This window comes from Stegastes partitus, unplaced genomic scaffold, assembly GCF_000690725.1.
Source record: "Stegastes partitus isolate 25-593 unplaced genomic scaffold, Stegastes_partitus-1.0.2 Scaffold591, whole genome shotgun sequence".
Classification (NCBI taxonomy): domain Eukaryota; kingdom Metazoa; phylum Chordata; class Actinopteri; family Pomacentridae; genus Stegastes; species Stegastes partitus.
The window spans coordinates 119,359-147,241 of NW_007578322.1; the positions used below are offsets into that span (position 1 = coordinate 119,359).

The 27,883-nt window shown below is 40.0% G+C and overlaps 2 protein-coding genes across 2 annotated transcripts; one reads left to right on the top strand and one right to left on the bottom strand.

The window, feature by feature from the left end:
- Window positions 1–1,543: 1,543 nt before the first annotated feature.
- On the bottom strand, window positions 1,544–23,434 carry kiaa0753 (KIAA0753 ortholog). The gene is made up of 18 exons (XM_008289057.1): window positions 23,042–23,434; window positions 21,190–21,483; window positions 20,777–21,038; window positions 20,501–20,610; window positions 20,345–20,407; window positions 19,929–20,150; window positions 19,068–19,248; window positions 18,141–18,334; window positions 17,809–17,939; window positions 16,555–16,707; window positions 15,893–15,982; window positions 13,682–13,763; window positions 13,385–13,477; window positions 13,046–13,216; window positions 12,731–12,812; window positions 12,390–12,510; window positions 6,157–6,390; window positions 1,544–2,332 (listed from the first exon to the last, which is right to left on the bottom strand). Exons 1-18 carry the CDS (start codon window positions 23,225–23,227, stop codon window positions 2,173–2,175), a joined length of 2,829 nt encoding a protein of 942 aa, XP_008287279.1. The 5' UTR covers window positions 23,228–23,434; the 3' UTR covers window positions 1,544–2,172.
- A 295-nt stretch (window positions 23,435–23,729) lies between these two features.
- On the top strand, window positions 23,730–26,877 carry txndc17 (thioredoxin domain containing 17). Its single transcript, XM_008289058.1, has 4 exons — window positions 23,730–24,010; window positions 24,236–24,317; window positions 26,059–26,134; window positions 26,339–26,877. Exons 1-4 carry the CDS (start codon window positions 23,866–23,868, stop codon window positions 26,405–26,407), a joined length of 372 nt encoding a protein of 123 aa, XP_008287280.1. The 5' UTR covers window positions 23,730–23,865; the 3' UTR covers window positions 26,408–26,877.
- The last annotated feature ends 1,006 nt before the right edge of the window (window positions 26,878–27,883 follow it).

The window sequence follows — 27,883 nt, forward strand, 5'->3', positions numbered from 1 at the left end:
CTCTTCTTCTTTTACTCGTTTCAGACAATAACTTCGTGACTAACAGCGCCTTCTGAGATTTATTAACAATCCCAACAAGGCAACACCGTGACTGAATTCATGATGAAAACGGTTAAAAGCTGCCCTTGATCCGCAGGTGTTTTATGAGAAATCAGACAGCAAATGAAGCCCCGAAATAATTTGACAAAAGGCGGCGACGTGCAAAGGAAAATATTAGAAAGCGAGCAACAGTGGCAGTTGCATGACAGGCTGCTTGATGATGACCAGCATCTCTGCAAAAAAAAAAAAAATCCCTCTGACACTTCAGAATATCCCTCGAGAACAGCAAACATGACTAATAATTCATAAGATTCCACTTCCATCTGGCGTAAATACCGAGCATCGGCGGAAAACAGTTCGAGTGCCGACCCAGTGGTGCCGAGCAGCCTTGATGTACCTGCGTGGAAAAGTGCCCCCTCGATGGATCATGAATATGTTGCAGCCATCTATGACCTGACCAGTTCTGAAATTAGCTCTGACAATGAGTCAGTGCTGGCTGGTGGGAAGGTCAAAGCTCTCTGATCATTAGAAATTCTAATAATGTGCAAGAAAAGAAAAAAAAAAAGTGCTAATACTGATCTTTTTGCAGTAGCATCTGTTTGTGCAGGGTGGCAGTTGGATTAATCATGAATTCAATATTTACTATAGTAGAGCCTTTGAAGTCCACATTTTTTGCATTACTGCAATGTTTGCTATGCACAAAAAAAGGAGCGCATTAAATAACAAAGCTGCTTTCACCTTTCTCCGGTTTGCTGACAACACAGTCTCACAGTCAAATGCTAAGTGGGGCTCGCAAAGAGAAACATATTCTGCCGTCTTTTATACGTCTCTTGGCAGACACATTTGAATTTTCTGACTCATAACTCAGAGAATAGTGGGAAACTAACGCAGAATAATTTAGCCTTTAGTGTTTCCCATTCACATGCTCTTTATGTCGACGCAAAGACGGCAACGCATCCTTCACAACGAGCGGGTTTCTATTCGTCGTAAGGGGGGAGAAAAAAAGAAAAAAACTGTTCTCGAGCCTGTGAAAGCCTGCACGTATTCCGACGCCCACGCAGAAACCCAGCCTGAGAGAAAGAAAGGGGCAGCTGATTCAGTGTGTGCTAATTCATTCAGTCACTGTATGTCCCCTGTCAACTGCTGGTCCCCACAGGCCAGCAACATCTGCATGTGTCCCCTCCGCTCCGTCTGCACAGCTTTCATGTCGCTCTCAAGGGGCTCTGACTTTTTCTCAGTCTGCCAAGTGTGTCGTGTTTATTTTATATTCAGAATTGACACTTTGCACCGTGATTATGCAGGATTCAGGCAGTCGTTTCCGATAGTATGTATACACTGGCGGCCATATTTTTGCTTGGTTTTGTGGGTAAAATAAAGAGAAAAGCAATGAAAGGGTGATTATAAGTGGTGCCAAAACCAATTTAAAAACTCTATAAAGGGTAGACGTGTATCACTTTTTCGTTTACTGATACGTACTGATAAACAGTGAGGGGAAAATCCATCATTTTGCTGCATTGGAACTCTTTATTTAGACATTGAAGCAGTGGAAGAACTCATGTTACAACAGATTAAACACACGATGCCCTTGGCTGCCTACATCATTTCAGTGGAGACCGTATGCAATTAATTTATTTCCATATTCCAACGTGAAAATAGAAAGTGTGAGTAATCCTCAGGGAGATTTAAACCAAGTGCAAGGGGAGGGCAGTAATCTTATAATCCTCTGTAATGTCGTAATGGTCTCGTCCAAGCTTATCTACACAAAACTAACTTTCCCAGAGGAATTCAATCACAGATACAGATGGACCATAAAGACTAATGTGACTAATGCTCCCCGTGCAGTTCAACAATCTCATCTGCTGCGGCTTCATTGCAAAAATATCCGCAACTCCTGTGAGAAGAAGTCGTTACATCAAAGTAATGATCTATAAGCGTGTTTTCAGATCTTTGTCGATGTGCAAAATAAATATACATGTTGAAGACGTTCACGCCAAAGTGAAGAATCTGCTTGGGAAATGTACAAAGCTCGTAATAAATAATCAAAGCCGTAGGTTTAAAAAAAAAAAAAAAAAAATCAAGCTGGTCTGATAGAAAGCAGATTTTCCACCAACACATAAAGCTACCTGCTACATCCTACTGGCTGACCAAAGCCGCCGCCGCCGCAGAAGCAGGAGGTGACTGGACCGGCTGCAGGAACTCTGAGGTGAACACGGCCTCGGCATACTCCTCCACAACATCCTGAAACTCTGCTGCCACGTCAGCCACAGCCTCCGACAGTAACTCCTCTGCCAGGCTGTTAGACAACAAGGAGCAGGAGAATTAGAAACTGCACAGTGTTTTTCTTCAAGTTACAAATGCAGCTCCTGAGAACTATTCTTTATGACAGTTAAGAGAAATAAGAAATGCACAAGCTTTTAATTGACAGAAAACAAGAGTGTAAAGCAAATTGTGTTTGCATAGCAATAAATGAGACAAATACACGAGTAAATCTCGAAAAAACAGACAGTTATTGTTATAAAATACATTATTATTTGTATTGTTCTTGTCTGTAGATTTGAGACGACAATTTGTCAACACAATAAGGACGACGAGAAATGCAAATTCTTACAACACGTCCTTTGAATGCACTTCTCAAGATATAAAGAGAAAATCAGCAGCAATCAGCAGCCTTGTATCACTTCAAGCTGTATAACTTCTCCCCTTCTGCAGGAATGACGGCTTAATTCAGAAAAATAATATCAGTGTCATTTGCACTATATTACTTTCTGAATAGTTTGTATGAAATTAGTTTCAGTATCATGTCATATTTCATTTTCATGCACAACATGTCAGTGCAATGTGCAATATTTCATTTTCTAGGTGCAACATTTCAATTTCAATATTTCTTTATAATGTGTGATATTACTTTACCACCTCAAAATCACTGCCTGTATTACTTCTTGCTTTCCTCTTCTAGTTTCATCACCATATTTATTATATTTTCAGTCATGTATAGCACTTTTCTATTAGGCACGGAACTTTCCTATGACATGAGCAATACCTGTCGCAAGAATTTCCTACAAGATTGTTATAATTGTATCTTATCTTATTATCGCAAGCACATTTTTTCCTAACGAATGAGCCTGCTGACGTTCAGAGTTGGGCATGGAAAACTCTTAAATTTTCCATCTTGGCTTGAAACGGCATAAAAGGAAGAAAAATATCATTAAAGACTGGTGAGCCGGGTGCAGCAACAAGCTAAAATGTAGCGTTTGATGATTATCTGGGTCAACACATCCAGAGACGCACGCTGAGGCAGGGACATGGAGGATGAGTAAAAATGGAAAACACTCTTACTGAATGCCCCCAAATCATCTGGTTGGCAGTGCAACAAAACTATCAGAGTAATTGTGCGCTGCTGAACTACCTGAACCTTGAAAGGGTTGAGACAGGAATACTTTCAACACTGGATACGGACAGTAAATAATCCACCATCATGGAACATGGGAACAGCCATTAGCAATTATTATCCAAACACTGAATTCCTCAGTTTTGTCAAGTGTTTCAATGCTCATCAGTTGAAATAAATCCATCAAAGAAATTCAAACGGAGCATAAAACAGCTCCAAGTACGCAAACTTTTTATGTTTTGGCAGTGCTGAAGTCATTCCGTGTTGCAATCAATCTGTTAGCAGACAGAGCGAATGAGATCCTCCAGGTGGTATGGCTCCACGGCACCATTACGCTGCTCATTACCATCTCATCACACAGAAAGGTTTCTGCGCTGAGTCAGAATAGTAGGGGGTGCACAAGCCTATATGTATGTGTCCTCTGTCTCCAAAAACACTGAGATAATTGGACTGCTTCCCCCTCACACACTATTCGTTTTTCTCCCACAAATTCAGAAAAGTACAGATCCATGCCTTGAAAACTACGGTTCCTTGATGTGTGGCTGATAATGAGCCGGTGAAACAATCAGGCAGATCCTACGGGTGGGACTGGACAACAGCTTTTCAGCTCTGAATTTAAGAAACTGCAGTTTATTGAGCTGGTCACAATCCCACGCAAATCTGTGAAACACCAGGAGAAAAATCTATCTTTGAGAAGTTTAGCACTGATATATCAAACACTTGGATTTGTTCACAAAGATGAGAAGGAGCCCGCATTGCACCAACTTAAGCATTCTGTTAAGAATGCAAATGTAGGAGTGGGAGAGAAGACCAACGATGAACACCAGAGACACACAATGTGAGCCATAAACTCTGCGTGATCCTCTCAGAGTGAGCACTTCGGGGCTGTACGCTGCGTCCGTCAAACATGCCCAGGGACAAATCAGAGAGCAGGAAGGACAAGTTTGTCAGTGTGGCTCTGGTTACAAAAACTGAGCCTACTAAAATGTGACAGATTTGTTAAATAAACCCCAACAACACAAAAAGATGACTGAATTTCCGTCTGAGACACTTAACGATAAGCTCAACGTTCTTTACATCCATATATTTAGTCATTTGTATCTGATCGACTGTTATCTTCTGCCTGGAAATCATATAAACAAGAGACAAAAGACAGTAAGACGTATTAAAGATGCCACTTTTTCTGCTTCTGCAGTCAGCTATGACAAAAAAAAATGGAGCTTGAGGGACGTGGTGTTCATTTGGCAAAAAACAAAACAAAACAAGGGGACAAATTCAGCCCCAAGAACACCATCCCCGTGGTCAAGCATGGTGGTGGGAATGTAACGCTTCAGGGTTTATTCAGCCAATGGGTCAGGCAACCTTGTCAAACTAAATTGCATCATGAGAAAAAAGGACCACATTAAGATTCTGCACAAAAACATCAGACGCTCTTCAGAAAAAGTTGGCTTTGGGCAGCATTGGACCTTCTGACAGGACAATGATGCAAAACCTGCTGTTAAAGTGGCCAAGACACAGTTACAAGAAAACAGCGTCAACATTTTGCAGCAGCTCAGCTCAGATTTCAGAGCCTGACTCGATCAAGAATCTGTGAAGGGAACTGAAAACCAGAGTAACAGCAAACAAGCCGTCTAATCTCAAAGACCTACACATCATTGTAAAAGAGAAGTGGAGTTTGAACAGGAGAGGTCCAAAGTTAATCATAAGCATGATGCCAGACTTCACATCTAAAGTGATCATACTTACCCCCTCCTTAGCCCTGATACGCAGCATTAACAATCTCTCCTCTAGTCTGGTGCTTCAGCAAGAGACCCACAACTTTGGTGTTAGTTTTGACTCTGAGTTGTCTTTTGATGCTCAGATGATCAAAGTGGTGCCGTCTTATTTTGCCCAATTGAGACACTAAGGCCAGTTCATTCCTCTCCAGGTAACCCAGGCTAACATGACGCATGTTATTCTGGGATAACGACATCTAAAGACTGCCGCTAATTCAAAATTCTGCTGCCAGGCATTTTAACATGCACCAAGAGAAGTGACCATATTATATATTAAGCCTTGAATGATCAGGCAGGTGACTGTATCTGTCATCTACTAACTGCCTATGATCCTTATCACTTATTTCAATTTCATTTGTGATAGTTTTTGTTTTTCCTTGATATTTCCTTGCAATTTTTGTTTTTATTGTTAAGCAATTTGCAACTTATATTACAAAGTTATTACTAATAACAACTCTGTCGCCTGTTTATGTCATTTCCAGCTAGAAGAAACCTACACGCCAAAATTACTATAAAACAAAATTTGCCATGGGTATGAATAATTTACGGTTAATTGTACATGAAGAAAGAGACCATTAATAGTAAATGGGTTTATACTGGAAAAGGGCTTTCAGCAGCGACACAGGTTTTGCTGAGAAAGCTAATCTCACACACACATTTCAACCTTAGTTAAATCAACAACATGAACCACTTCATGAGGATGAGGCAGCAAACGACCCATGAGAGTCATTGTCAGAACAACAATGACTAGTGTCACGTCATAATGTCTGCTGCATGCACCTTAATGAGTATGTTTGGATGTTACTAGCTGCACCGTTGTGAATAAGCCAATTGTTGTAAAGCATAACAGCTGGACCCATCAGCTAATACAAGCACCACTTGAGCGCCCTGCCTGAAGTAACACTTTGGTTCATTTATCATTATCGGCTATTATTATCACTGCCAGTTTGTTACCTGTCTGCGACGGCCCAGGGGTTGAAGCTGCCGACAGCCTCGTGAGCCACAACGTGCAGGTAGGCCTCAAAGTCTTCACGGTACCTTCGGATGTTTCCGAGCATGCTGCCTGGCACTGAGATAACAGTCCCCCTGTTTCCCTCCCCTGGGCCTGGGAACATGGTGCTGTTTCTGGGCTGGTGCTGGTGCTGTTCTTGGTATTCCTCCTCCGTCAGGTTGTTCTCAAACAGTAAGCTGTGCCTGTAGAAAAAAACAGGAGAGGATGGCGTGCACCAACAGGTAAACCTTTTCATTATGATGACCGTTCAGTATGAACTGGGTAAACAGCCTCTGAGGACTGTTTCTGCAGAGAAGCAACAAACTCATTTTTTGGTGATAGACCAGAAATTGTCGCCGTGCCCAATATGAGGCTGAGGATGATGAATTTAGGAGAGGTGTCAGAGTGCAGGGCGGCTCTTTCGCCTGCCCCTTGCTTCAAATGAATCGGGGCTCAGCTGGGCATCACCATGGTCTGGCTTTATAATCCTCTCTGCTTGGACAAATCAGCCTGGCTCCTGCAACGGCGCTCAACGTGCTATATTTAGTGTTGCAGCAGCTTCCAAGCAAAGTGCCTCTCTATTGTGCTCCCTGGGCCTCGGCTGAACTTGTTTCAGTTTTGACTATGGGGGCTGCAAACCGTGGGGTGGCCATAAATATCAAAGTGCCAGCACAGTCTACTCTGCTTCCTTTTCCGAAATGGGTCGATTTACTGTCAGGCGGGCACCGGAGGGCTGATGTGGCACAAGCAACAATACGAACTCACAGCCCATTTATAAAGTCAGAATGGCACCCACGCTTTTTGTGCCATATTCGAATATGAACAGGGACCAGCCTGCATCTACTGTGAACAAACACCATTCAGACACGTTGGCACAAAAGACCTTCTGCACGAAATTGAATTGAGGAAAGCATATTAGAAATGTTGTGAAAAAGTGTTACAGGTACCTTGTCACTCTATCCTGCCCTGTGAAATTCACTGACGGGACTATAAGACAACAGTATAAGCCAGCTATAACGAACAGTTCAGTAAATGTAGGTGCTTGCGAGGCTGTGTATGTTTCAGTGTGAACAAAGGAGTACAAAATTACACGGTTGAACCACTGAATAACATCCTCTACCTGTCACATTCACCCAGATTCAACTTGGCCTGAACGGGACACACGACGGCCGAAACAGAGAGGCAGCATTACCTATTAGCGAGATCACTTCAAGTTTGTCTTCTCATTTCTCTACAAAAGCTGCAGCCATGTAGCACCTGGCAAACACGGGACCTGGCAAAGGACGCCGCCATGTGTGATGTATCAAAAGGGACTCAGGCTTGGTTGGAGCTGAGTTAGATAAAACCAAAAGTGGCTCCGAGACAGTAGGGGGTGATTCAAGCGAGACTCACAGAAGCCCGGGGAAGATCAGCGTGGCAAGAAAGAGGTGGAGGATGAATAGCAGGGGGGCAAAATATGAAGTTTTCTTGTTTACTTGGAAAAACATGACTCAGAAATCTTAAGATGTTCCAAAAAAACAAGGTCTTGGATGATGATAAATTGGGGCCCATGTGAACTTGGATGCAGAGAAGGATGGAAGTCCACCAGCTACCAAGTAGTGAAATATTTGGCCTGAAAAGACAACAAAAAGGTGGGCGGGGGAGAGAGATGATAAAGAAACACATGAAAGGTGTACAATATTGCTGAGTGGGGCTTTCATCTTTTTATTGATTTGTTTGAACTGCTGATGGAGCTGCAGTGGGTCGGTCAACATTAGTCAAGGTGTGTGTGTGTGTGTGTGTTTGGAAGGACAATCAGGGTCTGCATTTATGCTCCTCACCATGGATACATAAATCTTATCTGCTGCTCTGTTGGTGTGTTAAACGATGAAATCTTTCCCTCTATTGTCTCAGTGGCCGTTTGAAAGCACTCACGCGGGCACAAGTACAAACACAGTCATGGTAAAGAATAAAAGACGCTGCTGTGGAAATGCTGAAAGGTCTGGTGATAGTTGATGGGAGCGTTAAAAAGTAGTATTGTGTGAACAACTTGTCGGCCCCGCTCTTGTGAAAGGCCCTGATGCTGCATGTCGTGACTAACTATCTACGGCTGAAAGAGCAGCATGAGCACCTGTAAACAACAAAAACTAATCTACTTTATTTCTTTCTTTCTTTTTTCTCCGAAATCAGAGCAATTCTTCTGAAAAAATTACATTCGCCCATCAATCCTCGCCTTCTTCGGGCTCTGTGCCTCAATAACAGCAGCTAAATCAAAATATGGAAGAAAAAAAAAAGCCATAACCAATAACAGTCTGCCGGTGTCCCTCTTAGTCATCAAACAATACAATCAAAGACGCCTCCAGTGATAGGCACACTGAGAAAAATCTGCAGCTTTGTCGCCGTCATATGATGTTTTTTTTCCCCCCCGTCCTGTGGTGTGTTGAAATGTGTGCAAGGGGCACAAAAATCATATGCGTGACTCTGGTTTCCCCCGTGGAGCCTGACGCGTCTCTTTGGGCTTAAAAATGTGGGTTATAAACAACTAATCATGGCTGAGACAACACACATGATGAGCTCTTTGCACATTTTACTGCTCCAAACCCCATCCAAATTAAACCTCGCCATTCTGCTACACTGAGTCCTGGAAGAGTCAACACTGACAGAGGATTAACACAAATCCCACAATCAATACGAAAACAAACTGCATTTTTCACCACGGGATCTGATGCAAGTGCTATTTTACTCAGCTGTTGCATAAACTGTATCGCCGTCATCGATAATTCTCCCATTCTGTCTCATCCGAGTTTCCATCTCTTCAAAATAACAGTTTTTATCGCATGGCAAATTATGTTCTGTAATGCTGACTGTTTGCTCTCTGCCATAAAAGAGAGACATTATCATTAAATCTAAATTATATTCTTGCAAGATTTGCTTTTCAGTAGAGGAATTGAACGGTTTTAGTTGTACATTCATGATGCTGACTTCCTCGGGCAGCAAATAGAAGCTGTCACATGTCATTTCACAGCTATGTGAAGGACCACTGTGGAACTCGGATTCTATTCCTTCCCTCTGAATACTGACACATCCTGACATGCCCTAAATGAAAGATACATGCTGGCATCACAAAGCAATAAGAGCTGAATTCAGTATGCAGGCTGCAACAACTGAAGGGTGAGATGGCGTCGATGCAGTTCTGTGCGCATTGTGTGTGCTTCTGTTTTGACAGTGCTGTAATCAAAACTTTTCTTTACCTTGTCTCTGCTGTTATGTGGCACCTGGGTCATTTTAGTCTGTAACACGGGTAAGCCAGCTCATCTTTCTTGGAGGTCAGTTCAGTTTACGAGGCAACATGTTGGCCCCAAAAGACAGCTCTATAAAACAATGTGCCTAATAAACACAATGCCTCTTTCTATCTTGCACCAAATGACTCCCTACTTCCAGTTTTATTACTTCTTAGGGGACTAAGCACAGTGGAAACACATAGCTGCTGTAGATGGACAAGCTCCTGCTTGCACTTTGTTGTCAGGCGTATGAAAAAAAAGCTGTTTGGAGACTTTGTGCGCATAATAGGACTCACAAATCAAATGTGTAACCTTTACTGGCACAGTCATTCTTAGGGTTAGCCATTCTGATACACAAATATATGATTGTGCCAACACAAAAAAAAAAAAAGATTGTGGGGTTAACAAATGTAAAAATAAATATTTGTTCCATAAAGTACTGTACTATCCAAGCAGAGGACAAGTGACTGCGAAATGGGCTGGTTCTTCATTGAGAGTGAGGAAGAGGTGACTGATGTATTACAATCGATAGTAATTCTTTTTCTTATGCAAAATAGTACAGTTACTGCAAGGGAAGTGAATTTGGAGCCACAAAATATTATGCAGCCAAGCTTCCTAAGCATAACTCCTATCAGTGCAAACAAAGTTTTGCTGTAATGTTTAGTAGGACCTCCTCCCTAATCTTACAGCGCCATTATTGAGGAGCATCAAATGCAAAAGCGATTCTCGGATGGCATGTGTGAGTCAGCAGACGGCAAAGCTACCCACTCTCAGTGCTGCTGAATTGGTCTGTCACCATCAAGGACTACAAAGGGACTTTTTTTAAAATCAATATAGCAACAGCAAAAAAACAATGATCTTCTCTCTAACTATGGCCAAGAAATTTCCCATTGAAAACATAAACAGATTAACTCAATAAGGCAGCTTGTATAAGGCAAGCAAGTGCTGAAATATTGGGCTGATCACTTGGATAATAACATCTTTTTATTTCTATATTGATACATCCTGTTCTATATGAGTGAATGTTATCTGATTCCGTAAAAAAATTAACTGATGAAGCAAAAAATGAAGGACAAGCATGTCAGAAAATGTATTGTACATGAGCTGTGGTACCTGGGGGTCCCCCTAGGTGGAGCCTATTACTGTTTGATGAGGTGGAAAACAACGCAGTTTATATTGTAGTGACATAAGGAGGCTGGGGCTAGTACTCCAGGTAGTCCCGTATTGGCAAGCAGAGAGCATTGTAGGGAATTAACTAGCAGCAGGCCACCATGACAGAGACTCCTGTGGTGCTTAATAGCTTCTGGCCAGAGCTCACATATTGAAGATGAGCTGGAGTTATATTAGGTCATCATTCCTTGTTCAGGTGGCTAAAATAACTGATTTTGCATCATGGCAAATGGTGGGTATAAATGATTTTGTCAGCATATAGAAAATGTCCACTGTCCAACGTCCACTTCATTAGATTTGATGCTTAACTCATCATTGATCGACAACAAAGTTGACTATCGGCTAACAAAATTATTTCACATAATAAACGCTACACATTTTTTATGAAGAGAATAAAATGTAGCTTAAGATAACACTTCAAACTTGTTTAGGGTTCAACATACAGCACACGATTACCTTGTGTGATCAATATTTGTAAGAAATTTTGTTCAACTTGTCAACTAAGATTTGTTTTCTTTAAAATCAAAGCATTTTCCTATCGATTTGTGATTTTTTTTTTTTTAAGCCCAATTACATCCACTATGATCCAATGTGTTAACAAAAATAAAACATGAAAAGATCCAGCAGGGTGCCAGTACTTTTAAAAGGCACTGTAATTTGGACTGAAGATGAAAGTGATGCAGGCAGGTCTGTGTTTTACGCTACAGGGATTCAGCTAGTTTCAGAACAAATGACTTGGCAGTTCTCGAATGACTTCTTTCCTGTTTAGAAGCTGCAAGGCTGGATACGTCTGAAAACGAATTACTAGTGGAAAAAAATGTCTCGAAAAAGCTATTACTTGATGGATGCATTAAGAAGACAGAGTTAAAGACAAGTCCCGGGCACGTAGCATCTGAGGGCAAAGTTTCCATTGAGGGAGCTGAACCTGAGGGTCTCCAACACTGACTGACTTTAATTTACTAATGGTCACAGCTTGAATTTGTCAGAAGCATCCTGCTGGCTTGTCTGTGTCAACAACTTCTAGTCCTTTCATTCTCTTTTCTTTTCCTTCCAAGTTTCTCATTAATTTAAGCAGTAGAGCAGCTGCAGCTAAAGCCCTGGGCAGTGGAGGGTCTCTCTCTGTGGATTCTGCTGCTCGAGTCAGGAATAGACTCTGCCCTGGGTACGGTAGCCACCAAGCGAGTTTTGTGGGGTGAGTGAAGCCTCCCAGTGGAAGAGCCATTATAGGACAGTGACGCGTCATGCGGGGACAAAAAACACAAATTGTGCATCACTGGAGAAACATTTAACGTTTTTTTTTTTTTGTTGTTTAAGTCTAGAGGCTGATTTAAAGTATCAGTGACTGTGTAGGACGCTGCTGTTGCACTTAGTAAAGCAACACAAACCAGAGAAAGCCATTAACGGCAATTTGATACATTACTCTTCTCGTAACAAGTGCATTAAAGAGGAGCTGACACTTTCCTCATTATAAAAATCCACCATTTCCATATTTGCATTTCTAGGCAGAGGGGTATATTATAATTTTATGCAATCTGCAGTATTGCTCTGGAGCCCCGATGACTGATAATGGAGGCATAATTTCAGCCCAAAAGATTGGGAATTAAGTTAAATAGGTCAAACCTTGATACTGGGCTCCAGTTAATATTCTGAGACGATACTTTTTTTTTCCAGGTAGAATCAAACAGCATGGAAGAAAAGCCATTGTCAAATGATGAGATATAGAAACGATCTGGGTGCAGAAAAAGGTAAAGGACATAGTAACCCACCCTGTTTCGACAGGCTTCTCTAGGAAAATATCAGCTGCAGAAGTCTGCTTCAGCACTGGCCTTGTGAGCCTAATTGGCTGAGGAGAGGCTGGCCTGGAGCCCGGAGCATTGCACTGGGATCCTGGAAAGAGCAGAGACAAAGGGGAGGAAGGGTAAATGGAGTTGTGTTTTAAGAGAGATGGGGTGAAGCAGAGGACAGACAGACAGACAATGAAAGGAAAGAAGCATTCACATAATCTTAGCAGTTGTGGCACTGTCTCCACCTACAGGAGACACCCAAGAAATCACTCTTTTGGCTTCGATTACAAATATAAAGGAAGCTGATTATTTCATCTTTTTACCTGCTGCTCCTGGCCGATCCCAGTAAAGAGGATCTGAATAAGTGATGGAAGCAAACCGTCTCCTCACTTCCTCCTGATCCTTCTGCTCAGACACAGACAGGGAAAAACATTCAATAAATATACTGTCTACCTGCCAATAGTGAGCCTCGTCAAGCAAGTCGAGCATCATAATTAAATCTGGACCTTGCATCAGTAAGCGGCAGCAGGCCCGAGCTGTCAAAACAGCTCACTTTAAAAACCAAGTCGATCACTGGCGACCTTTCAGGTTCCACCGTGACCTTTTGTAGGTAGGCCTTTCTGTCGAGCCGCTCTCACCTGTATCTCTTCCATGCGAAGCAGCATACTCTCCAGGGTGGGGGCCTGCAACCTACGCTGGGCCATGCCCTGCAACTGTCTGTCTGCCTCGGCCGCCCACGCTACCCGTGTGGTGTCCTCCAAGAGATCCTCCAGCAGTGCCTCACTCAGCTGCTCAGCACTCTCTGCTGCCTGTGGATGACGGCATCCACAAAACACAGGACAAAATACAAGCATAATGTTTGGCTTAACTGTACAATCGTTTAAGTCTTAAACATTGCCATGAAACTACATTTAGTACATATTCAAGAGCAAAGCCAAATTGCCTATGAGATACTATCAGCAGTAGATGCAGCGTACCCTCTCTGCAGCCTGCTCCGACAGCCGATTCTTCAGTGACGAGTTGATCCTGGTCCTGGACTCAACAATCTGTTGAAGTAAACAGTCAAAGTACTCCCACTTAGCCCATGAAGCCAAGATAAACACACAGGGAAAAAAAATCACTATTTATTTTACTGCAGTAAATCTAAGGGTAAATACAGATGTTTTATTTTATCAGTTAAGATGCATCGACTGTCTCTCTCTTCTTCAGGAGACGCATAAAAAGGGAAGTAAAATCTGGCACTACCCAAAGCAACTAATAAGTCCTACCTGCACTTCATCCAGAAGGGGCTGAATTCTGTCTCTGGCCTCCTGCTCAGCTCTCTCAGCCCACTGAGTTGGCGAGCCAACTTCAGACCTGTTAACCAAAACACGCCCACATCGCAAGCTGTCACAGAAGTTCTGAGGTTGAACTGCTTTAACTTTCAGAGATAAAGTGAAATATTTTATTCTGGATAACATCAAACATTCAAACATGATATTAATTAAATCATTTTATGAGTCAAACTCCAGTCCACTCGGATTCTAAGTGAGTGTCAAATAAATTGATTTATTTTTTTAAAGAACGTTTTGGTTTTTTTTTTTAGACCAAAGGGACAAGTTTTCAAGCAACTGTCTCTTTTGAATCCTCCATTATTCAGAAAGCCCTGAGTCACTTGTTTCAAAGAAGATAATTAATCAAACTACACGGTTTTTGAGGCCACGCTTACTGGCAGGCTTCATCAGGCTCTGTGTTTTCTTGAACATTCACATTTATTGCAATTACCTTCCATCATTCTGCATAGAGAACATGTGGACATTGTAGTCGATTTGTTCAGGTTTCTTTCACTGTCAGTGCCACTGAATTAAACACAAAGCCTGACATGTTAGTTACAGCTGAGATCAGCACAGGGCATATTAAGTCGAAAAAGATTAATTCGAAGGGTGTGACGTGAGTATGTTATAGAGGAAAGAAATCTGCTGATTGTGTCGGGGGTCTGTTGGGCAGAACGTATCACCCGTAAACAAGTGACAGGTGAGGTGTTGTACTTGTCGTCTGCTGACAGTGATCCAAACGTGCGCTTTATGCCATGACCTACAATAGAACATTTTTTACTCCTGATTATTAAACTACATCTGTGAGCCATAACATTGCCTAATATTGTGCCACAAAAACAACTCGGACAATGTTTGTATGGGCGGTACATGTCAACATAACCTCCACATTAATACTAGGATTTACTCCTTAACCTGTCAGTGATTTTATTGTTGTGGCTGTAATGCTATAAAATTTAAAGGCCTATAAAAAAGATTTGTAGACAACATCCAAAAATAGTGTACAGCTTTTTCTGGCACGCCACACATATGAAGAGACCTTCCTTGCACTTTGATATTTCATGTGTTTCTATTCTACTGCTGCCTAACTATAAAAATATTGCATTTGTGTTGTGAAATGTGATTGTGCCACATGAACCACTCATAGCTATAAAATACAGACACAATAACCCATTAATGACAGTGTAATTTCATTCAATTGTCCCAGGAACAAATAATGCACAAAATTATTAATTTCCTGGAACCTGCAAAATGAAAGGGGCTGCAGTTGTTGTTAATTAATACGACACACATTTCCTTGTATGACATCCCAGACTTCTAGCTGTTCTTTAGGTGAGTAAATAAATACAACAGTCCTATGTGGGTGGGAAAAGAAAAGCATGAACCCATACAGTCACTGTGATGTAATTAATGCTGTATGGGCAATGTGTTGACTGCAACCTTTTGCTCTGCTGATGCTGTGTTTTGTTGCTGGCCTTATATAGTCAAACTCTCCAGTGGCTAATTAGGAAATGTGTGGAGGTCTATAGAAGCACAGGCTCAGTCTGGTATTGAATAGATGTGCTACAGTCACAACCTGCATTATGTTCTGTTCTTTTGTCTGCAGATAATTGTGGTCATGTTACAATTCCCAACATTTATTTGTGAGCCTGGTGTATAAAGCGGTGTGGCAGATGACTGTGTTGATTATTGCTGTGGGTTGGCAGCAAGATTCATGGCTTTTTTTTTAAAGTGACATGTCTAGTGGTAGAAAATGTTTCTTCTTCTTCTTAATCAATCTAAATAGCAGATGTTTACAAAAGGCAAAGGATGCATGCATCTATTAATATACCAATTGCTACACAGTATACTGTATATACTGTGATTAGCAGGGCTCTCTAGAGAGAGCGCAAAGCCTGTTCTGTCAATATTCTGTCTCCATTGAGCTTAGTGTAATTTGTCTCATTAATCAGGAATATTGGACATTATTATATTTCAGTCCACTGCAGCATGGCATTTATCGTCATACGGTGTCAGTACAGGTTGCAATTTGAGTACAAATGGAAACAACAACAAAAAAAATCACTTATCACCTGGCTGGCTTAATATCCGATAACTAAAACTGCACCGTGACCTTCGACTTCCATCCCTTCAGATCCATTAAGTCTGCTCAAACTGTAATTATATTAGTACCTTAATCTCCGAATGCGTTCAGTCTCTTCTTTACTCAGGTGGTCGAGCTCTTTCAGTCTCTGCATAGTCATCTTATCCAGCCAAGCTCTCCTGCAGCAGGCCAGCAATCATCACATAAAGCCAAATACAACCTCAATTACGCTTTTCGCATAAATAACTTATAATCCTCATCTCTAAAATCAGGCTGCTAGCCACTGATTAATAGGAACGCACGATTGTCGTAATTAAGATTTGATTAAACGGAGACATTTGTGGAACACTCAATCACAGAGGTGCTTATAAGCAGCAAAAACAGGCCAACTATTAATCACTCAAAAAGAGAAATGGCCTCAATCTAGCGGGCACCTAGATTTATTGGAAAGAATTAACTGTGAATTAGAATCAGAGGATTGCCTGTGGCTCGCAGCAAGTGGGGTCTGGCATGAAGGTTAGAAATAACTCACTGGATACAGAGAGAGGACTCATTAACATTCCATTTCCCTAGATTTTATCCACTTGGCATTTCTTTCGCTTTTGCTAGGACAGATAATCTAATTTGTGAAGTAGAAGTAACAAAATCACAAAATGGCTAAACTGAGAAACGATAATATGTCATTCTGAAATAAGCAAGTAAGACATTAAAATCAGGTCAAATAAAAATACATGTAGGAGGTGAGCTTCACCTTAATGCTTCATTCTGAGCGTCTTTCTTCTTTTCTGAGCTCAGGGCTGGCTCTGCCTCCAAACCACCACCCACCTTCTGCTTCGGAGGGCTTGATGAAGGCTTTGCTGGAGAGAAGAGACAACGAGGCTCTGGTCTGCCCCTTTGAGGGGACCTGTTGAGACAATAGCAGGAAGAGTGAATTATACACAATGGCACAGACAAATATGCACTATACAAAGACGAGCCAGGAGGGAAAAAAATCCTAGAAAGGTAAAGAGAAAGAGACATTTTTACACATTAAACCTCCAACAATTGGGATGAATAAAAGTTAAAAAATTGTAAATGACATATAAGTTATATATAAAAAACACCTGTTTCAGTTTTCATGCCCTGTTATCAATATCACTGTGGGAACAGTGATTTGGACAAATCTACAATCCTACAGTAAATGCTGGGTATTAGTGTAGCAGCTAATACTACTATTTTTATGATGAAGCCTGCTCACGTCCACATTCTGGCTGAATTCATTAGAAACTCATTACATAAGACTGTATTTCTGTGTTTTTGTTGGGTGTCTAGAGCACAATAATTCACTTTGCACTTAAGGCTATCACGATCATGAACTTTTAGTTGATGATTAATTGTGACACAAATAATTGCAATTAACCATTTTTTCTGTCCATTTTATGCCTCAATTAGTTTTAAATGAGTGCTATTAGCAACTTTGACCGTCACCTCTAGGCTGCAAATCTGACAAACCACCTCATCCAAGTTATTGGACTCTCCTTTTCTCATTTGACCTAAAACAAAAACATGCCCACAGCATTGAGGTGTTCAGCTTTGCAGCTAAATCTATGACATTAGTGTCAACAGATGGCCATCAAAATGCAGTCGTTCAATATGAGATATATATGTTAATGTTAATATGTTAATATCAAGAGTTAATCAACTGAATCAACAGTTAATGTATTTAAACCATAGCAAAAGAAGGGCACACATGTTGGAAAAGATAAGAAACAACTCTAACGATTATGCACAAAGCGCAAATAATTGAGATCAGGCAAATATGCGATAACTAAGAGGCCTTTTTGCAATAAGATTCACATATACTGATTCATACTGCATGCAAACTGTTATCTTGAGATCAGAGTTTCTGACATTACACCAGTATAACCTTCGTTTCATAATGACATTAATCATCTATTGAGCTGAGAGTCATGATTTTAAATAAAATCAATGTGTCATCAGATGTACAGAGCGATAACTGGCTCACCGTTGTGGAGGAGGAGAGTGAGGGGATGTAGGTATCCATGGCACGGAGGGTTCTTTTTGAGGGAGCTGGTTCACTCTGAGCCGAGAGGAGACTGTAGGCTGCTGGAAGCCTGCATCTTGCATCTGATTGTGCTGACAAGAATAACAACAAATATATATTCAGTTTGTTGACATGAACCTCACATTGTTTGATTCTGCTGTGTGACCTCTGGCACATCTTTTCACTCTGCATGTAAACAGAACTCAAACCTTACTGCCTCCAATATAATGTGAAGAAGTTTTTGTGTGGCTCCACATAATAAATTCAGAGTTCAACTTTAGTAAGTCCAGCACCTTCATTATGCCAGCCTTTCTTCTCTCATAGTGCAGTCCTTTTCTGTAGGTGGTGTTTGTCTGAGATCGCCCCTGCAGTTCCCTCAGCTCCCTCTGCTGGGCAATGGTCTCCAGGCCGGCCCTCAGCACCTCCCTTCTGTTCACCGGCTGGGAAGCAGTAGTGTTGGGCTTCTGTGAGGCTTTTCTCCTCCCTGCTGAAACAACAGTTTTATATGTTTTAATCCTAATTGATTAAATCCTCTCAAATACAAAATAACAAACACATACGGTAACAACAAACTATATCCTTTATCTCTTATATACAAGAAAAGCAGCTTGAAACTGAGGAGGAAACACAACACCACCAATTAGACAATTAACAACCAGTGGGATATGTGGTGGAGGGGCTGAGGTAACAGTTGGTTTCTATGGAGATCTAGATTGCTGCTAAAACTCATTGTAGGTGTTTATGTCATCTCTTTGCACTGGATGCCTCTCAGCCCAATAGGAGCCAGCAGGAGTTAACTGCTCATAAGACTAAGCAGCAGGGGGCCGAAGGCCAGAGTTCTGCGCTTGTTCCTGTTTTTCAATCACTTCTTCACGGCTCCTTATCAATTTTCAGCCTGGTTGCAGCCATTTAAGCACAGTGGGAGGCCCAAACACAACTGCACTAAAGTCCTTAGGTGACTTCCAGATACACTGGAGACTAAACTGTTTGTCTTTCACCAAAAGGCACACGTACAATTAATCTCAGTGCACTTGCCTTAAGCAGGAAATTATGAAGGAAAATACTGCTATTATTTTACATTGAACTAATACATACTGTTACTGAATGACGACAATTAGAAACAGAGTAGAAATGATTGACAACACAGCCACAGTTGTCTTACTAAAGGCTGGCTTGGAAATGTGCCAATATTCCAGGCAAAAATAACACTCAATTCTCACCACGGACACCTCTCCTCAGATTTGTGGGTTTGCAAGGTCCTCGAGGTGCAGTTAAGCGGCTGGGACCCTTGGGTGCAATAGTGGGAGACGTGCTGCGATGAGGAGACTTCCTGTGTGGAGGACGTGCTTGGGCCTGCATCTTCTCAAGCATCTCTTGTTTACTGAGAGCAGAATCCAAAGTCTACGAGGAATAGAGTGATATTACAGCCTTGGATTCACTTGCTTTAGTCACGTAAAATAAGCTGCATATTTAGACCAATAACATATACAATAACCAAACTATTAAGAAAACCCAATTATGTTTTTCTTTTAGCAATTTACTATAATGATAACACTCACAACAGATATAATGTTCATCAAGAACTGTCATGAAGTGACTGCACTGCACACCCACCTACAGTGACGCTTTGCTTTAATTCAAGAGTGCATAAATCAACATTAGATTAATGTTGTAGGAACTCTACAGTCTTCTCTACACATTATCTCACAGTCTTGTGGAACAGAATGTAATTGGAAAAGTTAACTTAGACTTAAAATTATTTCTGATATTTGTGACCCAGGAACAGAAACAGACACAGAATCTTCTTTTGCAATCCTCTGCTTAAACTGCGTGCTGTTAGTTTCACTTCATGTCTGAGCTCTGTCTTGATTTTGTAAAATAAATACTCAGTGAGGTTAAGATTGGTTGACTATGAAAACAGATGAAAACATTCCACTGAAAGACATTTATGGTGTGTGAGCTTTCTATATGTATAGAATTATAATCCCGCGATGCAATCCTAAAGCTGGGGGACTATGTACAAAAAGTCCCACATACAGCAGCTAATGTTTCATTTTCTGATTACACTTGATGCTCCTCACCTCTAGCTTCTGCAGGATGTCAAGGGCCGTCTCAGGCACAGCTGAACCCTGGTCCACTTCTATTTTAGCCGAGCACAAAGAGAGCTGGCGAATCAGCTGGCCCAGTTCTTTGTAATGAGGGGGGACCTTGCTATGAGATAGGTCTGAAAGCTGGTGGATGATAACCTGCAAGGCCCTGAGTGCTCCACGGTGGGCAGCTGCAAGCCTGTTTATTGCCATGGACTGGAAGAAGGACAGACAATAAATTATTTCATCATTAGGTAACATATATTTCAACTTTCTTAGCAGTAAAGCTTGCAAGTACAATGATTCTTGTTTGAGGCTCAAAATGTCATTTTACTTCCTGATCTCAGTTTGAATAAATAAATGATGGCAGCTTTAAATGGCAGTAAGTCTGATGATTGTTGAAGCCATACCTTTTTGGTGTCCCACGTTTTCTGGCTTCGTAGTTTTTCTATATCTTCTTGTATCTCTTTGACCTAATAAATAATGGAACAGAACAGTGTTTATAGATGTGGAGCAAATGAAAATGTCAGCGATTTATAAATTACAAATGGTAGAAATGTAAATACCTGCTGCTGGAGAACATAAATGATGCGTGCTGAGCGGGCTGCCTGCTTCTGTCTTCGTGTCTCCAGCTTGCTTTGTGCTTCAGGTTCCAATGGCTCCTCTATTTTCTCTCCTGTTGTTTGAAACCCACCACACATTACTGATCATCATAATGTAAATGTAAAGTCATGTGAAAAGTGCCCTAATTGTGGCAGGTTCTAAATATGTGATTACTTTATTAAGTTAAGTTGTGCATTTATACATGTAATCTACAGTAACAAACTATTTTTGTGGGTTACCTCTGTTAGCTAGCTCCTCCACTTTCTGAATATACACTTCTAGTTCATTTTGCAGTTTGCGAATCTCATGGCTTAAAGGTGCATGTTTGCCTCCTTCCACCTGCCTTGGGCCTGGGTCTCTGGTTGGGGGTGATAGGCCGACCCTGGGCATGGAAGAAATGGGATGTTTCTGGGATTTTTGCTGTTTGGTTCCATGCCGGGTAACCTCCTCCTTTGGACTGGAGGCCTTCGGCTTTGCCTTGCTTGGAGTGGCGGCAAGTTCCTACAGTGAGGGAAAATCACTCAATATGGTTATTGTCTGAACAAAGTAACAACCATTCCTTAAGGAAAACATGAAACAGCAAACTATTATGGATAGACAGTTTTTATTTACAGTTTGTTAATGATGCATTATGTACTGTTAACCAATTTACCTGTAGCAGCTCAACATCACTTGTTTCAAAGAGGGAGGCATCTTGAGAAGGCCTCGTAGCGGATTTCGTCAGTGACTCAAGACGCCTTCTTCTTAGATCTCGCTTGGCCAGCTTAACAGCAACCTGGAGCCTCTCCTCAGAGACCGTAGTGAAGCTGAAGGAGCTTCTAGTGCTGTTCACACTCTCACGCACCTCTGACAGTGGCAGCAGTCTCTCTATCACTATAGGTGCTGGCGGGCCCACACAAGTGGCACGGTTGCTGGCACTTGCAGGGATGGCTTCATTGAACAACAGCTGTGGTGTACGAGAGACCAGACAGTTTTATCTGATATTAACAGCCGTTGTGAGACTCAGCCACGCTTTTCATACCACTTTCTCAGCAAGTACTTTTGTCATTCACTTAATTTGATCTCACATGCTAGTTTGTTTGGTACAGCTAGCTAAATCCAATCTAAAGCAGCAGCCCAACAATAAATCCTACCTCCATTATGTATTTAGTCTAACCCTCTGAAGTCCCAAATCCACCAACAGACCAGAGTTTTTCTTTTATAAAACACCAAAAGTACATCATTTATCACAGCAAGAAACTGTAAACACAGATATTCATCAGACTTTCACATTTCCAGCAGTCTGAGAAAATATTGTCTGTGATGTGTCTTTTTATCATGAAAAACAACCAAAATAAGGTTAAAATTGTGATATTTCTTCATTGTATTCTACAAGTCTCACTCAAAAAAAATCACCAAAATAAACTGTTTGTTCCAGGTCTTATCAACACCAAAATACTCTGTGTTTCTCTGCATAACTGAGAAACCACAAGTGACTTTGCTGTGACCAACAGCCAGAAAAAAAAATGCAGGCACTGTTCAGGTGAACTGCAGGCTGCGTTTATATGGAGCGGAGAGAAGATGACAAGAGAGACTGACAGTAAAATTAAATAAATACTTGATGAATAAAATATGTTTATTTTAGGATTACTCAAAAACTGAGTTTGTAGAGACTATAAGAGTGTAAAAAGTTAAATATCTACAATACATGGAACACTCATTTATATCCAATATTGCTAACACAGGTGGACACTTTGAAAACTATTGCAGATGCTGATTACAGGCTTTTTCTAATTTTGTAAAACCAGTATTCAAGGAACTTAAACTTCATTTTTAATTAGTTTATTTATGACAATATAACTAAATCAGACTACACAAAAGACATTTTTGAGATTTCTTTTCTGCTAACCATGGCTGTGCTATTTCTATAGAGATGCTTTATATTGAAGTGAAAAATGACAAAAAGACAAAAAAAAAAATCTTGGGATTCAGAGGGTTAAACTGTTTGAACTCTGAGAGCTGTAATACTCGATTTTGTAGAAATGCATTGTGCTATACTGAAATACATATTATATAGTCTCTTCTTATTAATACAAGTGGACAAATGACATTATGTCATTAAACATCTCTCTAAAGCAGGCCCAGCAAGAAACTGACATTAAAGCCTTCATAAGGTAAGATGAATTTGTACATTTCCTCTATTACTTTTTGTGACTCATTATCCTCTAGATTCCACTTACTGTCACTTGGCGTGTAACACTGCTTCTTGTTTGTCTTCTAACACCTATTGTCTAGTAACTGGCAACACTTTATTAATCTTTATGTCACTGTTTACTGGTATACACTAAAACACAAAATCAAATTCCTTGTATGTGAAAACCTTTCTGATTCTGATGTACACAGAAAACAGTACTACCAAATTAACTGACAACTAACTGTACATGTTTGCACTTAAGCATGAGCTACATAGAGCAAAGACAGCTAAATATTATGAGGCTTTAGATATTTCTCAGACAGCTGCTTACCTTGGTTTGGGACATCCTTGTAGTTAAAACGCTGCGGTCGTTTCGAGTTGAACCTAAAGCAACCCAGCCTCTCTCTGGACTCTGAGCGCTGTGCAAGAACTGTGCAGTCATTACAGCGAAAACAACCACCAAACCTGTTAAAACAGTCAACTTCTCTTCATACGTACTGCTAATGAGATTTAGCATTAGTAAGCTAACTTTGCTTCTCAATTTCAGTTTGCTAACATCAAGTTAATCCTAAAACCATCCACTCGACCATGTCGCCGTCGCCTGTAACTATTTTTTCCACTTTGGACAGAAATTATAAACTACACAGCGTCGCTAAGAGGAGGTTATTTCAACTATAACACATGGTTGATGTTTTAAATTTTAGTCGGCGCTTGTCACCAGTTTGAAACGGCGCCATGACAACAACGGAACGCTACCACACGGAAGTAGTTTGTTTGCTCAAGTACGGATCGTCAAAGCAGTCAAACATCAACGCAAACGCATTTAATAATTTAATAATCTAGCTAATTCATTATTACATCAAACCCCAAATCAGCACACTTACGGAGTGTTTACCAAAATATAAATATTGTGAAAAGCAATATGCACATTGTAATTAAAGAAGAGAAATTTTAAAGGCTATTATCATCCGATTAGGTTGTGCGGTCCCTTTAAGAACCTTTGCACAGTGCGGAAGTGGTTCAGTCAACTTGTGAGTATTTGTACCAGGTCCAGTATTCAGAGGTTCACAGGAGCAGCAGTTCTCTTAACACTTGTAGTGCCTCAGATCTAACGGTTTACTTTTGCGCTTTTTCTAAACTAGCTCGGTCAAAACCATGGCCCATTACGAAGAAGTTAACGTCCGCGGGTATGAAGAATTCAGTAAGGCTGTGTCTGAGAGAACAGGAAAGGATATTTTTGCTTATTTTTCAGGCGATAAAGACGCCCAGGGAAAGAGTTGGTGTCCAGACTGTGTAAAAGGTGACTTTAGATTTATTTCGCCTGCAAATATTGTTAATTATGCGCCTACAGTTGCTTGCATTTGCTTTTGAGTAGACGTGATTGAAATATTTGGTCATGCAACTAAGTGTAACAAACTTTGTGTTGTTGTAGTAGTGACTATATAGTTTTGCAGGATACTATTTATTGTATATATGGTGCACTTTGATTCAGTCATTTTCAACATTATTCTCTCTTCCTTTTTAGCTGAGCCAGTGGTCAGAGGAGAGATGACTCACCTTCCTGAGGGCTCGGTCTTCATCTACTGTCAAGTTGGAGAAAGAGCCTAGTCAGTATTTTTACTAGAGCTGAACGAGGCAAAATATCTAATTGCACTTCTTCTGACAGATACTGCGGTTGCAATCTGATTTGCAATGTAATTCTTTAAAGACACGATTCAGTTCATTATTTACTGTGTAAAAGATTTAAAATGGGATTGAGCACTATTATACTAGATTGTATAAAAAGTGTGGCTCTAACACATGGAGGACAGCATGAATTTGCAAAACCATTGAAACAAGAGCGTAAATTGTGGATCAGACATGCTACATGACTTATTTTAAATTGCAGCCTTTGCGTATGAGTAGTGAGAGTGCCAAATTACAAAAATAAATCAATAAAAGAATAAAAAATAAATGAAAGTGGAAATAAAAAGAAGAATAAATAAAATAAAAATTAAAAATAAATTATTGCTTATTTATTTTATTAATTATAATAATAAATATCTAATAATTTTCGTAGTAATAATAAATACATTTTTTTTTTAAATTTATTCTTCTTTTTATTTTCACTTTTAACATTTTATTCTTTTATTGATTTATTTTTGTAATTTGGCACTCTAACTACTCCATATTTGCGATTTGCTAATTGTATTGCCTCAGAATGCAATTTTTCACTTTTAAATCACCTCATTGTTGAGCTCTGTTTTAGCGTACTGTTTATCATATCAACATCTGGCATATACTGTCACCGCTGTAGCTCATCATATTAGAGCTGCAACTAAGTTTTATTATTAATTTGTCTGTTGAATATTTTTTCATCATCTGCAAATGGCTTTTTTTAAAATAGGCAAATGTGGCAAACAACCTGTAAGTCCTCATGACTTGAAATAACTTTATTTTAAAATTATGTGAAATAGAGATGCAACGATTAATTTTTTAAAATAAGAAAAATACCTAAATTCTTTGATCCTAGAGTTTTAAAGAGTGACTATTTTCAGGTTTCTTTACTCCTATGACAGTAAGCTAAATATCTTTGTGTTGTGGACGAAACAAGACATTTAAGGGCGTCATCCTGGGGTTTGAGGAAACACTGATCAACATTTTTCACAATTTCCTTACATTTTTGTAGGCGTAGCAACTAATCAATTAACCAAGAAAATAATGAACGGATTATTCAACAATAGAAATAATCATTGGTTGCAGTTCTAATAGAAAATGAAAGACAGATAATTGAATTTAGACTTTTTGTCAAGACACTAAAATTGTTATACAATCATCAAAATGGTTTTGTTGTTCAGCCACTGTATTTATTACATAATAGTTTCAGAATTAATTTAGGCATTTTAGGCGACTGACAAACTATAGAGCCACCTAACAACATATTTTAATATTCTGCACATCCTTTCAGTCTGCAGTACCATCAGAATGATCCTGTGTGTGGCGTGAATAATATCTGTTTGTACAACGCAAGAGAAGAGAAGAAGAAAAAAACCCATAGATAACATTTCTTAATAGTGAAGTCAAATGTGTTTCTTTCGCAGCAAATGTGAGATTTTATGAAGGTTGAGGCAAGTTAGAGTTCTGCTTAATGAAAAGTCATCTTCATAGAAATTTCATTATCTCTCCAAAGAAGCATTCGTTGATTAATTTACACCCACACAGTAATACGTTTAAAATGCATCTGAATCTGTTTGCATTGGTCTGAAGTCTTAATATACAAAGTCAGAGCACAAAGTGGTGTTCCTGGTATAAAATGTCGTACTGGTGGGTATTAAACGGCTGCCTAATGATGTTCATTTCATGCCTCAGTTGGAAGGATCCAAGTAATGACTTCAAGAAGACACTGAAGCTGAGCGGAGTCCCCACTCTGCTGCGATATGGAACAGTAAGAATATATTCTACCAGAATGTACTTCTTTTTTTTAAACACGGAATAAAGAAGAGTCTTAAATACTTTTGCAAAAAGGACCTCAGATATTACTAGAAAGCCCAAATATGTCTCTTATCATTCATTTTATTCCTAAATGTTTCACATAAAATGCCCGTTATTTATTATTCCTGTAGCAATGGTTTTAATGTTTTTGTTTCAGCCTCAGAAGCTTGTGGAGGAGGAATGCTTCAAAGCAGAGCTGGTTCGGATGATGTTCACTGAAGACTGAGGGACCCTGAACTGTTCACATCACTCATAAAGAATTCAACATTTCCACACTGTTTCACAGTAAATCCAATTAAACACCATTCAATTTCAGCACTACTGCATCTTTGAATATTGATAACCATACACACCGAACATCCTCCACTGACATCTGATGCAAATCAGCTACAGTGTGAGTTTACAACTCTTATAATAAACCTCATTAGTAACACGTAGCTATCATGGTGATTTTATATCCGAATACCTTCAAGAAGGACACATACTGGATTTAATTCATACACATTTATGATCTATGTGCAATCAATCAATGCTGAACGGTAATTGTAAGGTTGATACGTGTCTCCTCATGTAATGTCAAACACACTAGTTAGTGATTTAAAAAAAATCAATGTTTTTCTTACTGTGACTGTTTTTGCATTCAGTTTGTGTTGCCTTGCTGTCGGCCTTGAATAAAGTGAGACTTGATGTTGAACATTTGCATGTGTGTGATCTGTTGTGTTGTGACTCCAATGAAGGCCTGAAGTTAAAAATGGGCTCGTCTCATGACAAATATTCTTGTGAGCAAGTTTTAATTGGATTATTCCTGAACATTGTAACAAACTTGGTCTTTATGTTACAAGTTTTTTTTGTCTGTTTACTTGCTTCTTGTACCGTTTACAACACATTTCCTTTTCTAGGCACCTTCAAAGTGTGAAATTGTGCCATAAATACCATAAGATAAACTTTATTATCCCCTCAGGGTATTTGCCTTGGGCAGAGGTTCAGAAACTTTTAACAGCTTTGTACGATGACAGACAGCACGGCAACAGAACAAAAAGTACAGATCAAGGTGCAGAATAAGCCGTATTTGAAACCTCACCTCCTAAAACATAATGTACTGCACACATTCATAAAAACCAATGTGCATATTATACAAGTAGGGCATCGAATTGCATTTTGTGTATACAGATATAGAAAAGAACAAATAGGAAACAGGATCCAGAGATCAACCGTGTAGCTCCAATATGTGACCGGACACATAAAGAGGTCAGACTGAACTGTTGTTTGTTGAGCAGGTTGATAGAAGAAGGATTAAAAAAAAACAGTTTAAAACAACTGCTCTTGTGTTTGCAGGCTCTTTAGCCACTACCTCAAGGTAATAGGTAGTCTGCTGACCACTAGATAAAGTCACTTGTAATGCCAGGTCTTTTCTTGGATGATCGTGACCTCACTGATGTCTAAATAGTCATTTTACTGGTCTGAAGGAATCAAAAGAAGTACCTTTGAGGTACAATTGAATATTCTGAGAATACAAGATGAGTTTCTATGGGGGGGGGGGTTTGTTTTGTTTTTTTTTAAAAATAAGGAGTACAAATATACAAAGTTTAATTCACTGTAGAGGGTTATATGGTGGGTAATCTGTTAGTTTGTGCAAAAACAATAACAAAAAAATACATAGATATCTGTAATCTGTAAAAATGTCAGAGTATATCAATATATC

Coding starts and splice junctions, on each gene's coding strand:
- kiaa0753 (XM_008289057.1), bottom strand. CDS start 23,227: ATGCTAAATCTCATTAGCAGTACGTATGAAGAGAAGTTGACTGTTTTA. Junction 21,484..23,041: donor CAAGGATGTCCCAAACCAAG/GTAAGCAGCTGT, acceptor CGTACACCACAG/CTGTTGTTCAATGAAGCCAT. Junction 20,611..20,776: donor GGAGGAGCTAGCTAACAGAG/GTAACCCACAAA, acceptor TTCAAACAACAG/GAGAGAAAATAGAGGAGCCA.
- txndc17 (XM_008289058.1), top strand. CDS start 23,866: ATGGCCCATTACGAAGAAGTTAACGTCCGCGGGTATGAAGAATTCAGT. Junction 24,318..26,058: donor CAAGTTGGAGAAAGAGCCTA/GTCAGTATTTTT, acceptor TTCATGCCTCAG/TTGGAAGGATCCAAGTAATG. Junction 26,135..26,338: donor CTCTGCTGCGATATGGAACA/GTAAGAATATAT, acceptor TTTTTGTTTCAG/CCTCAGAAGCTTGTGGAGGA.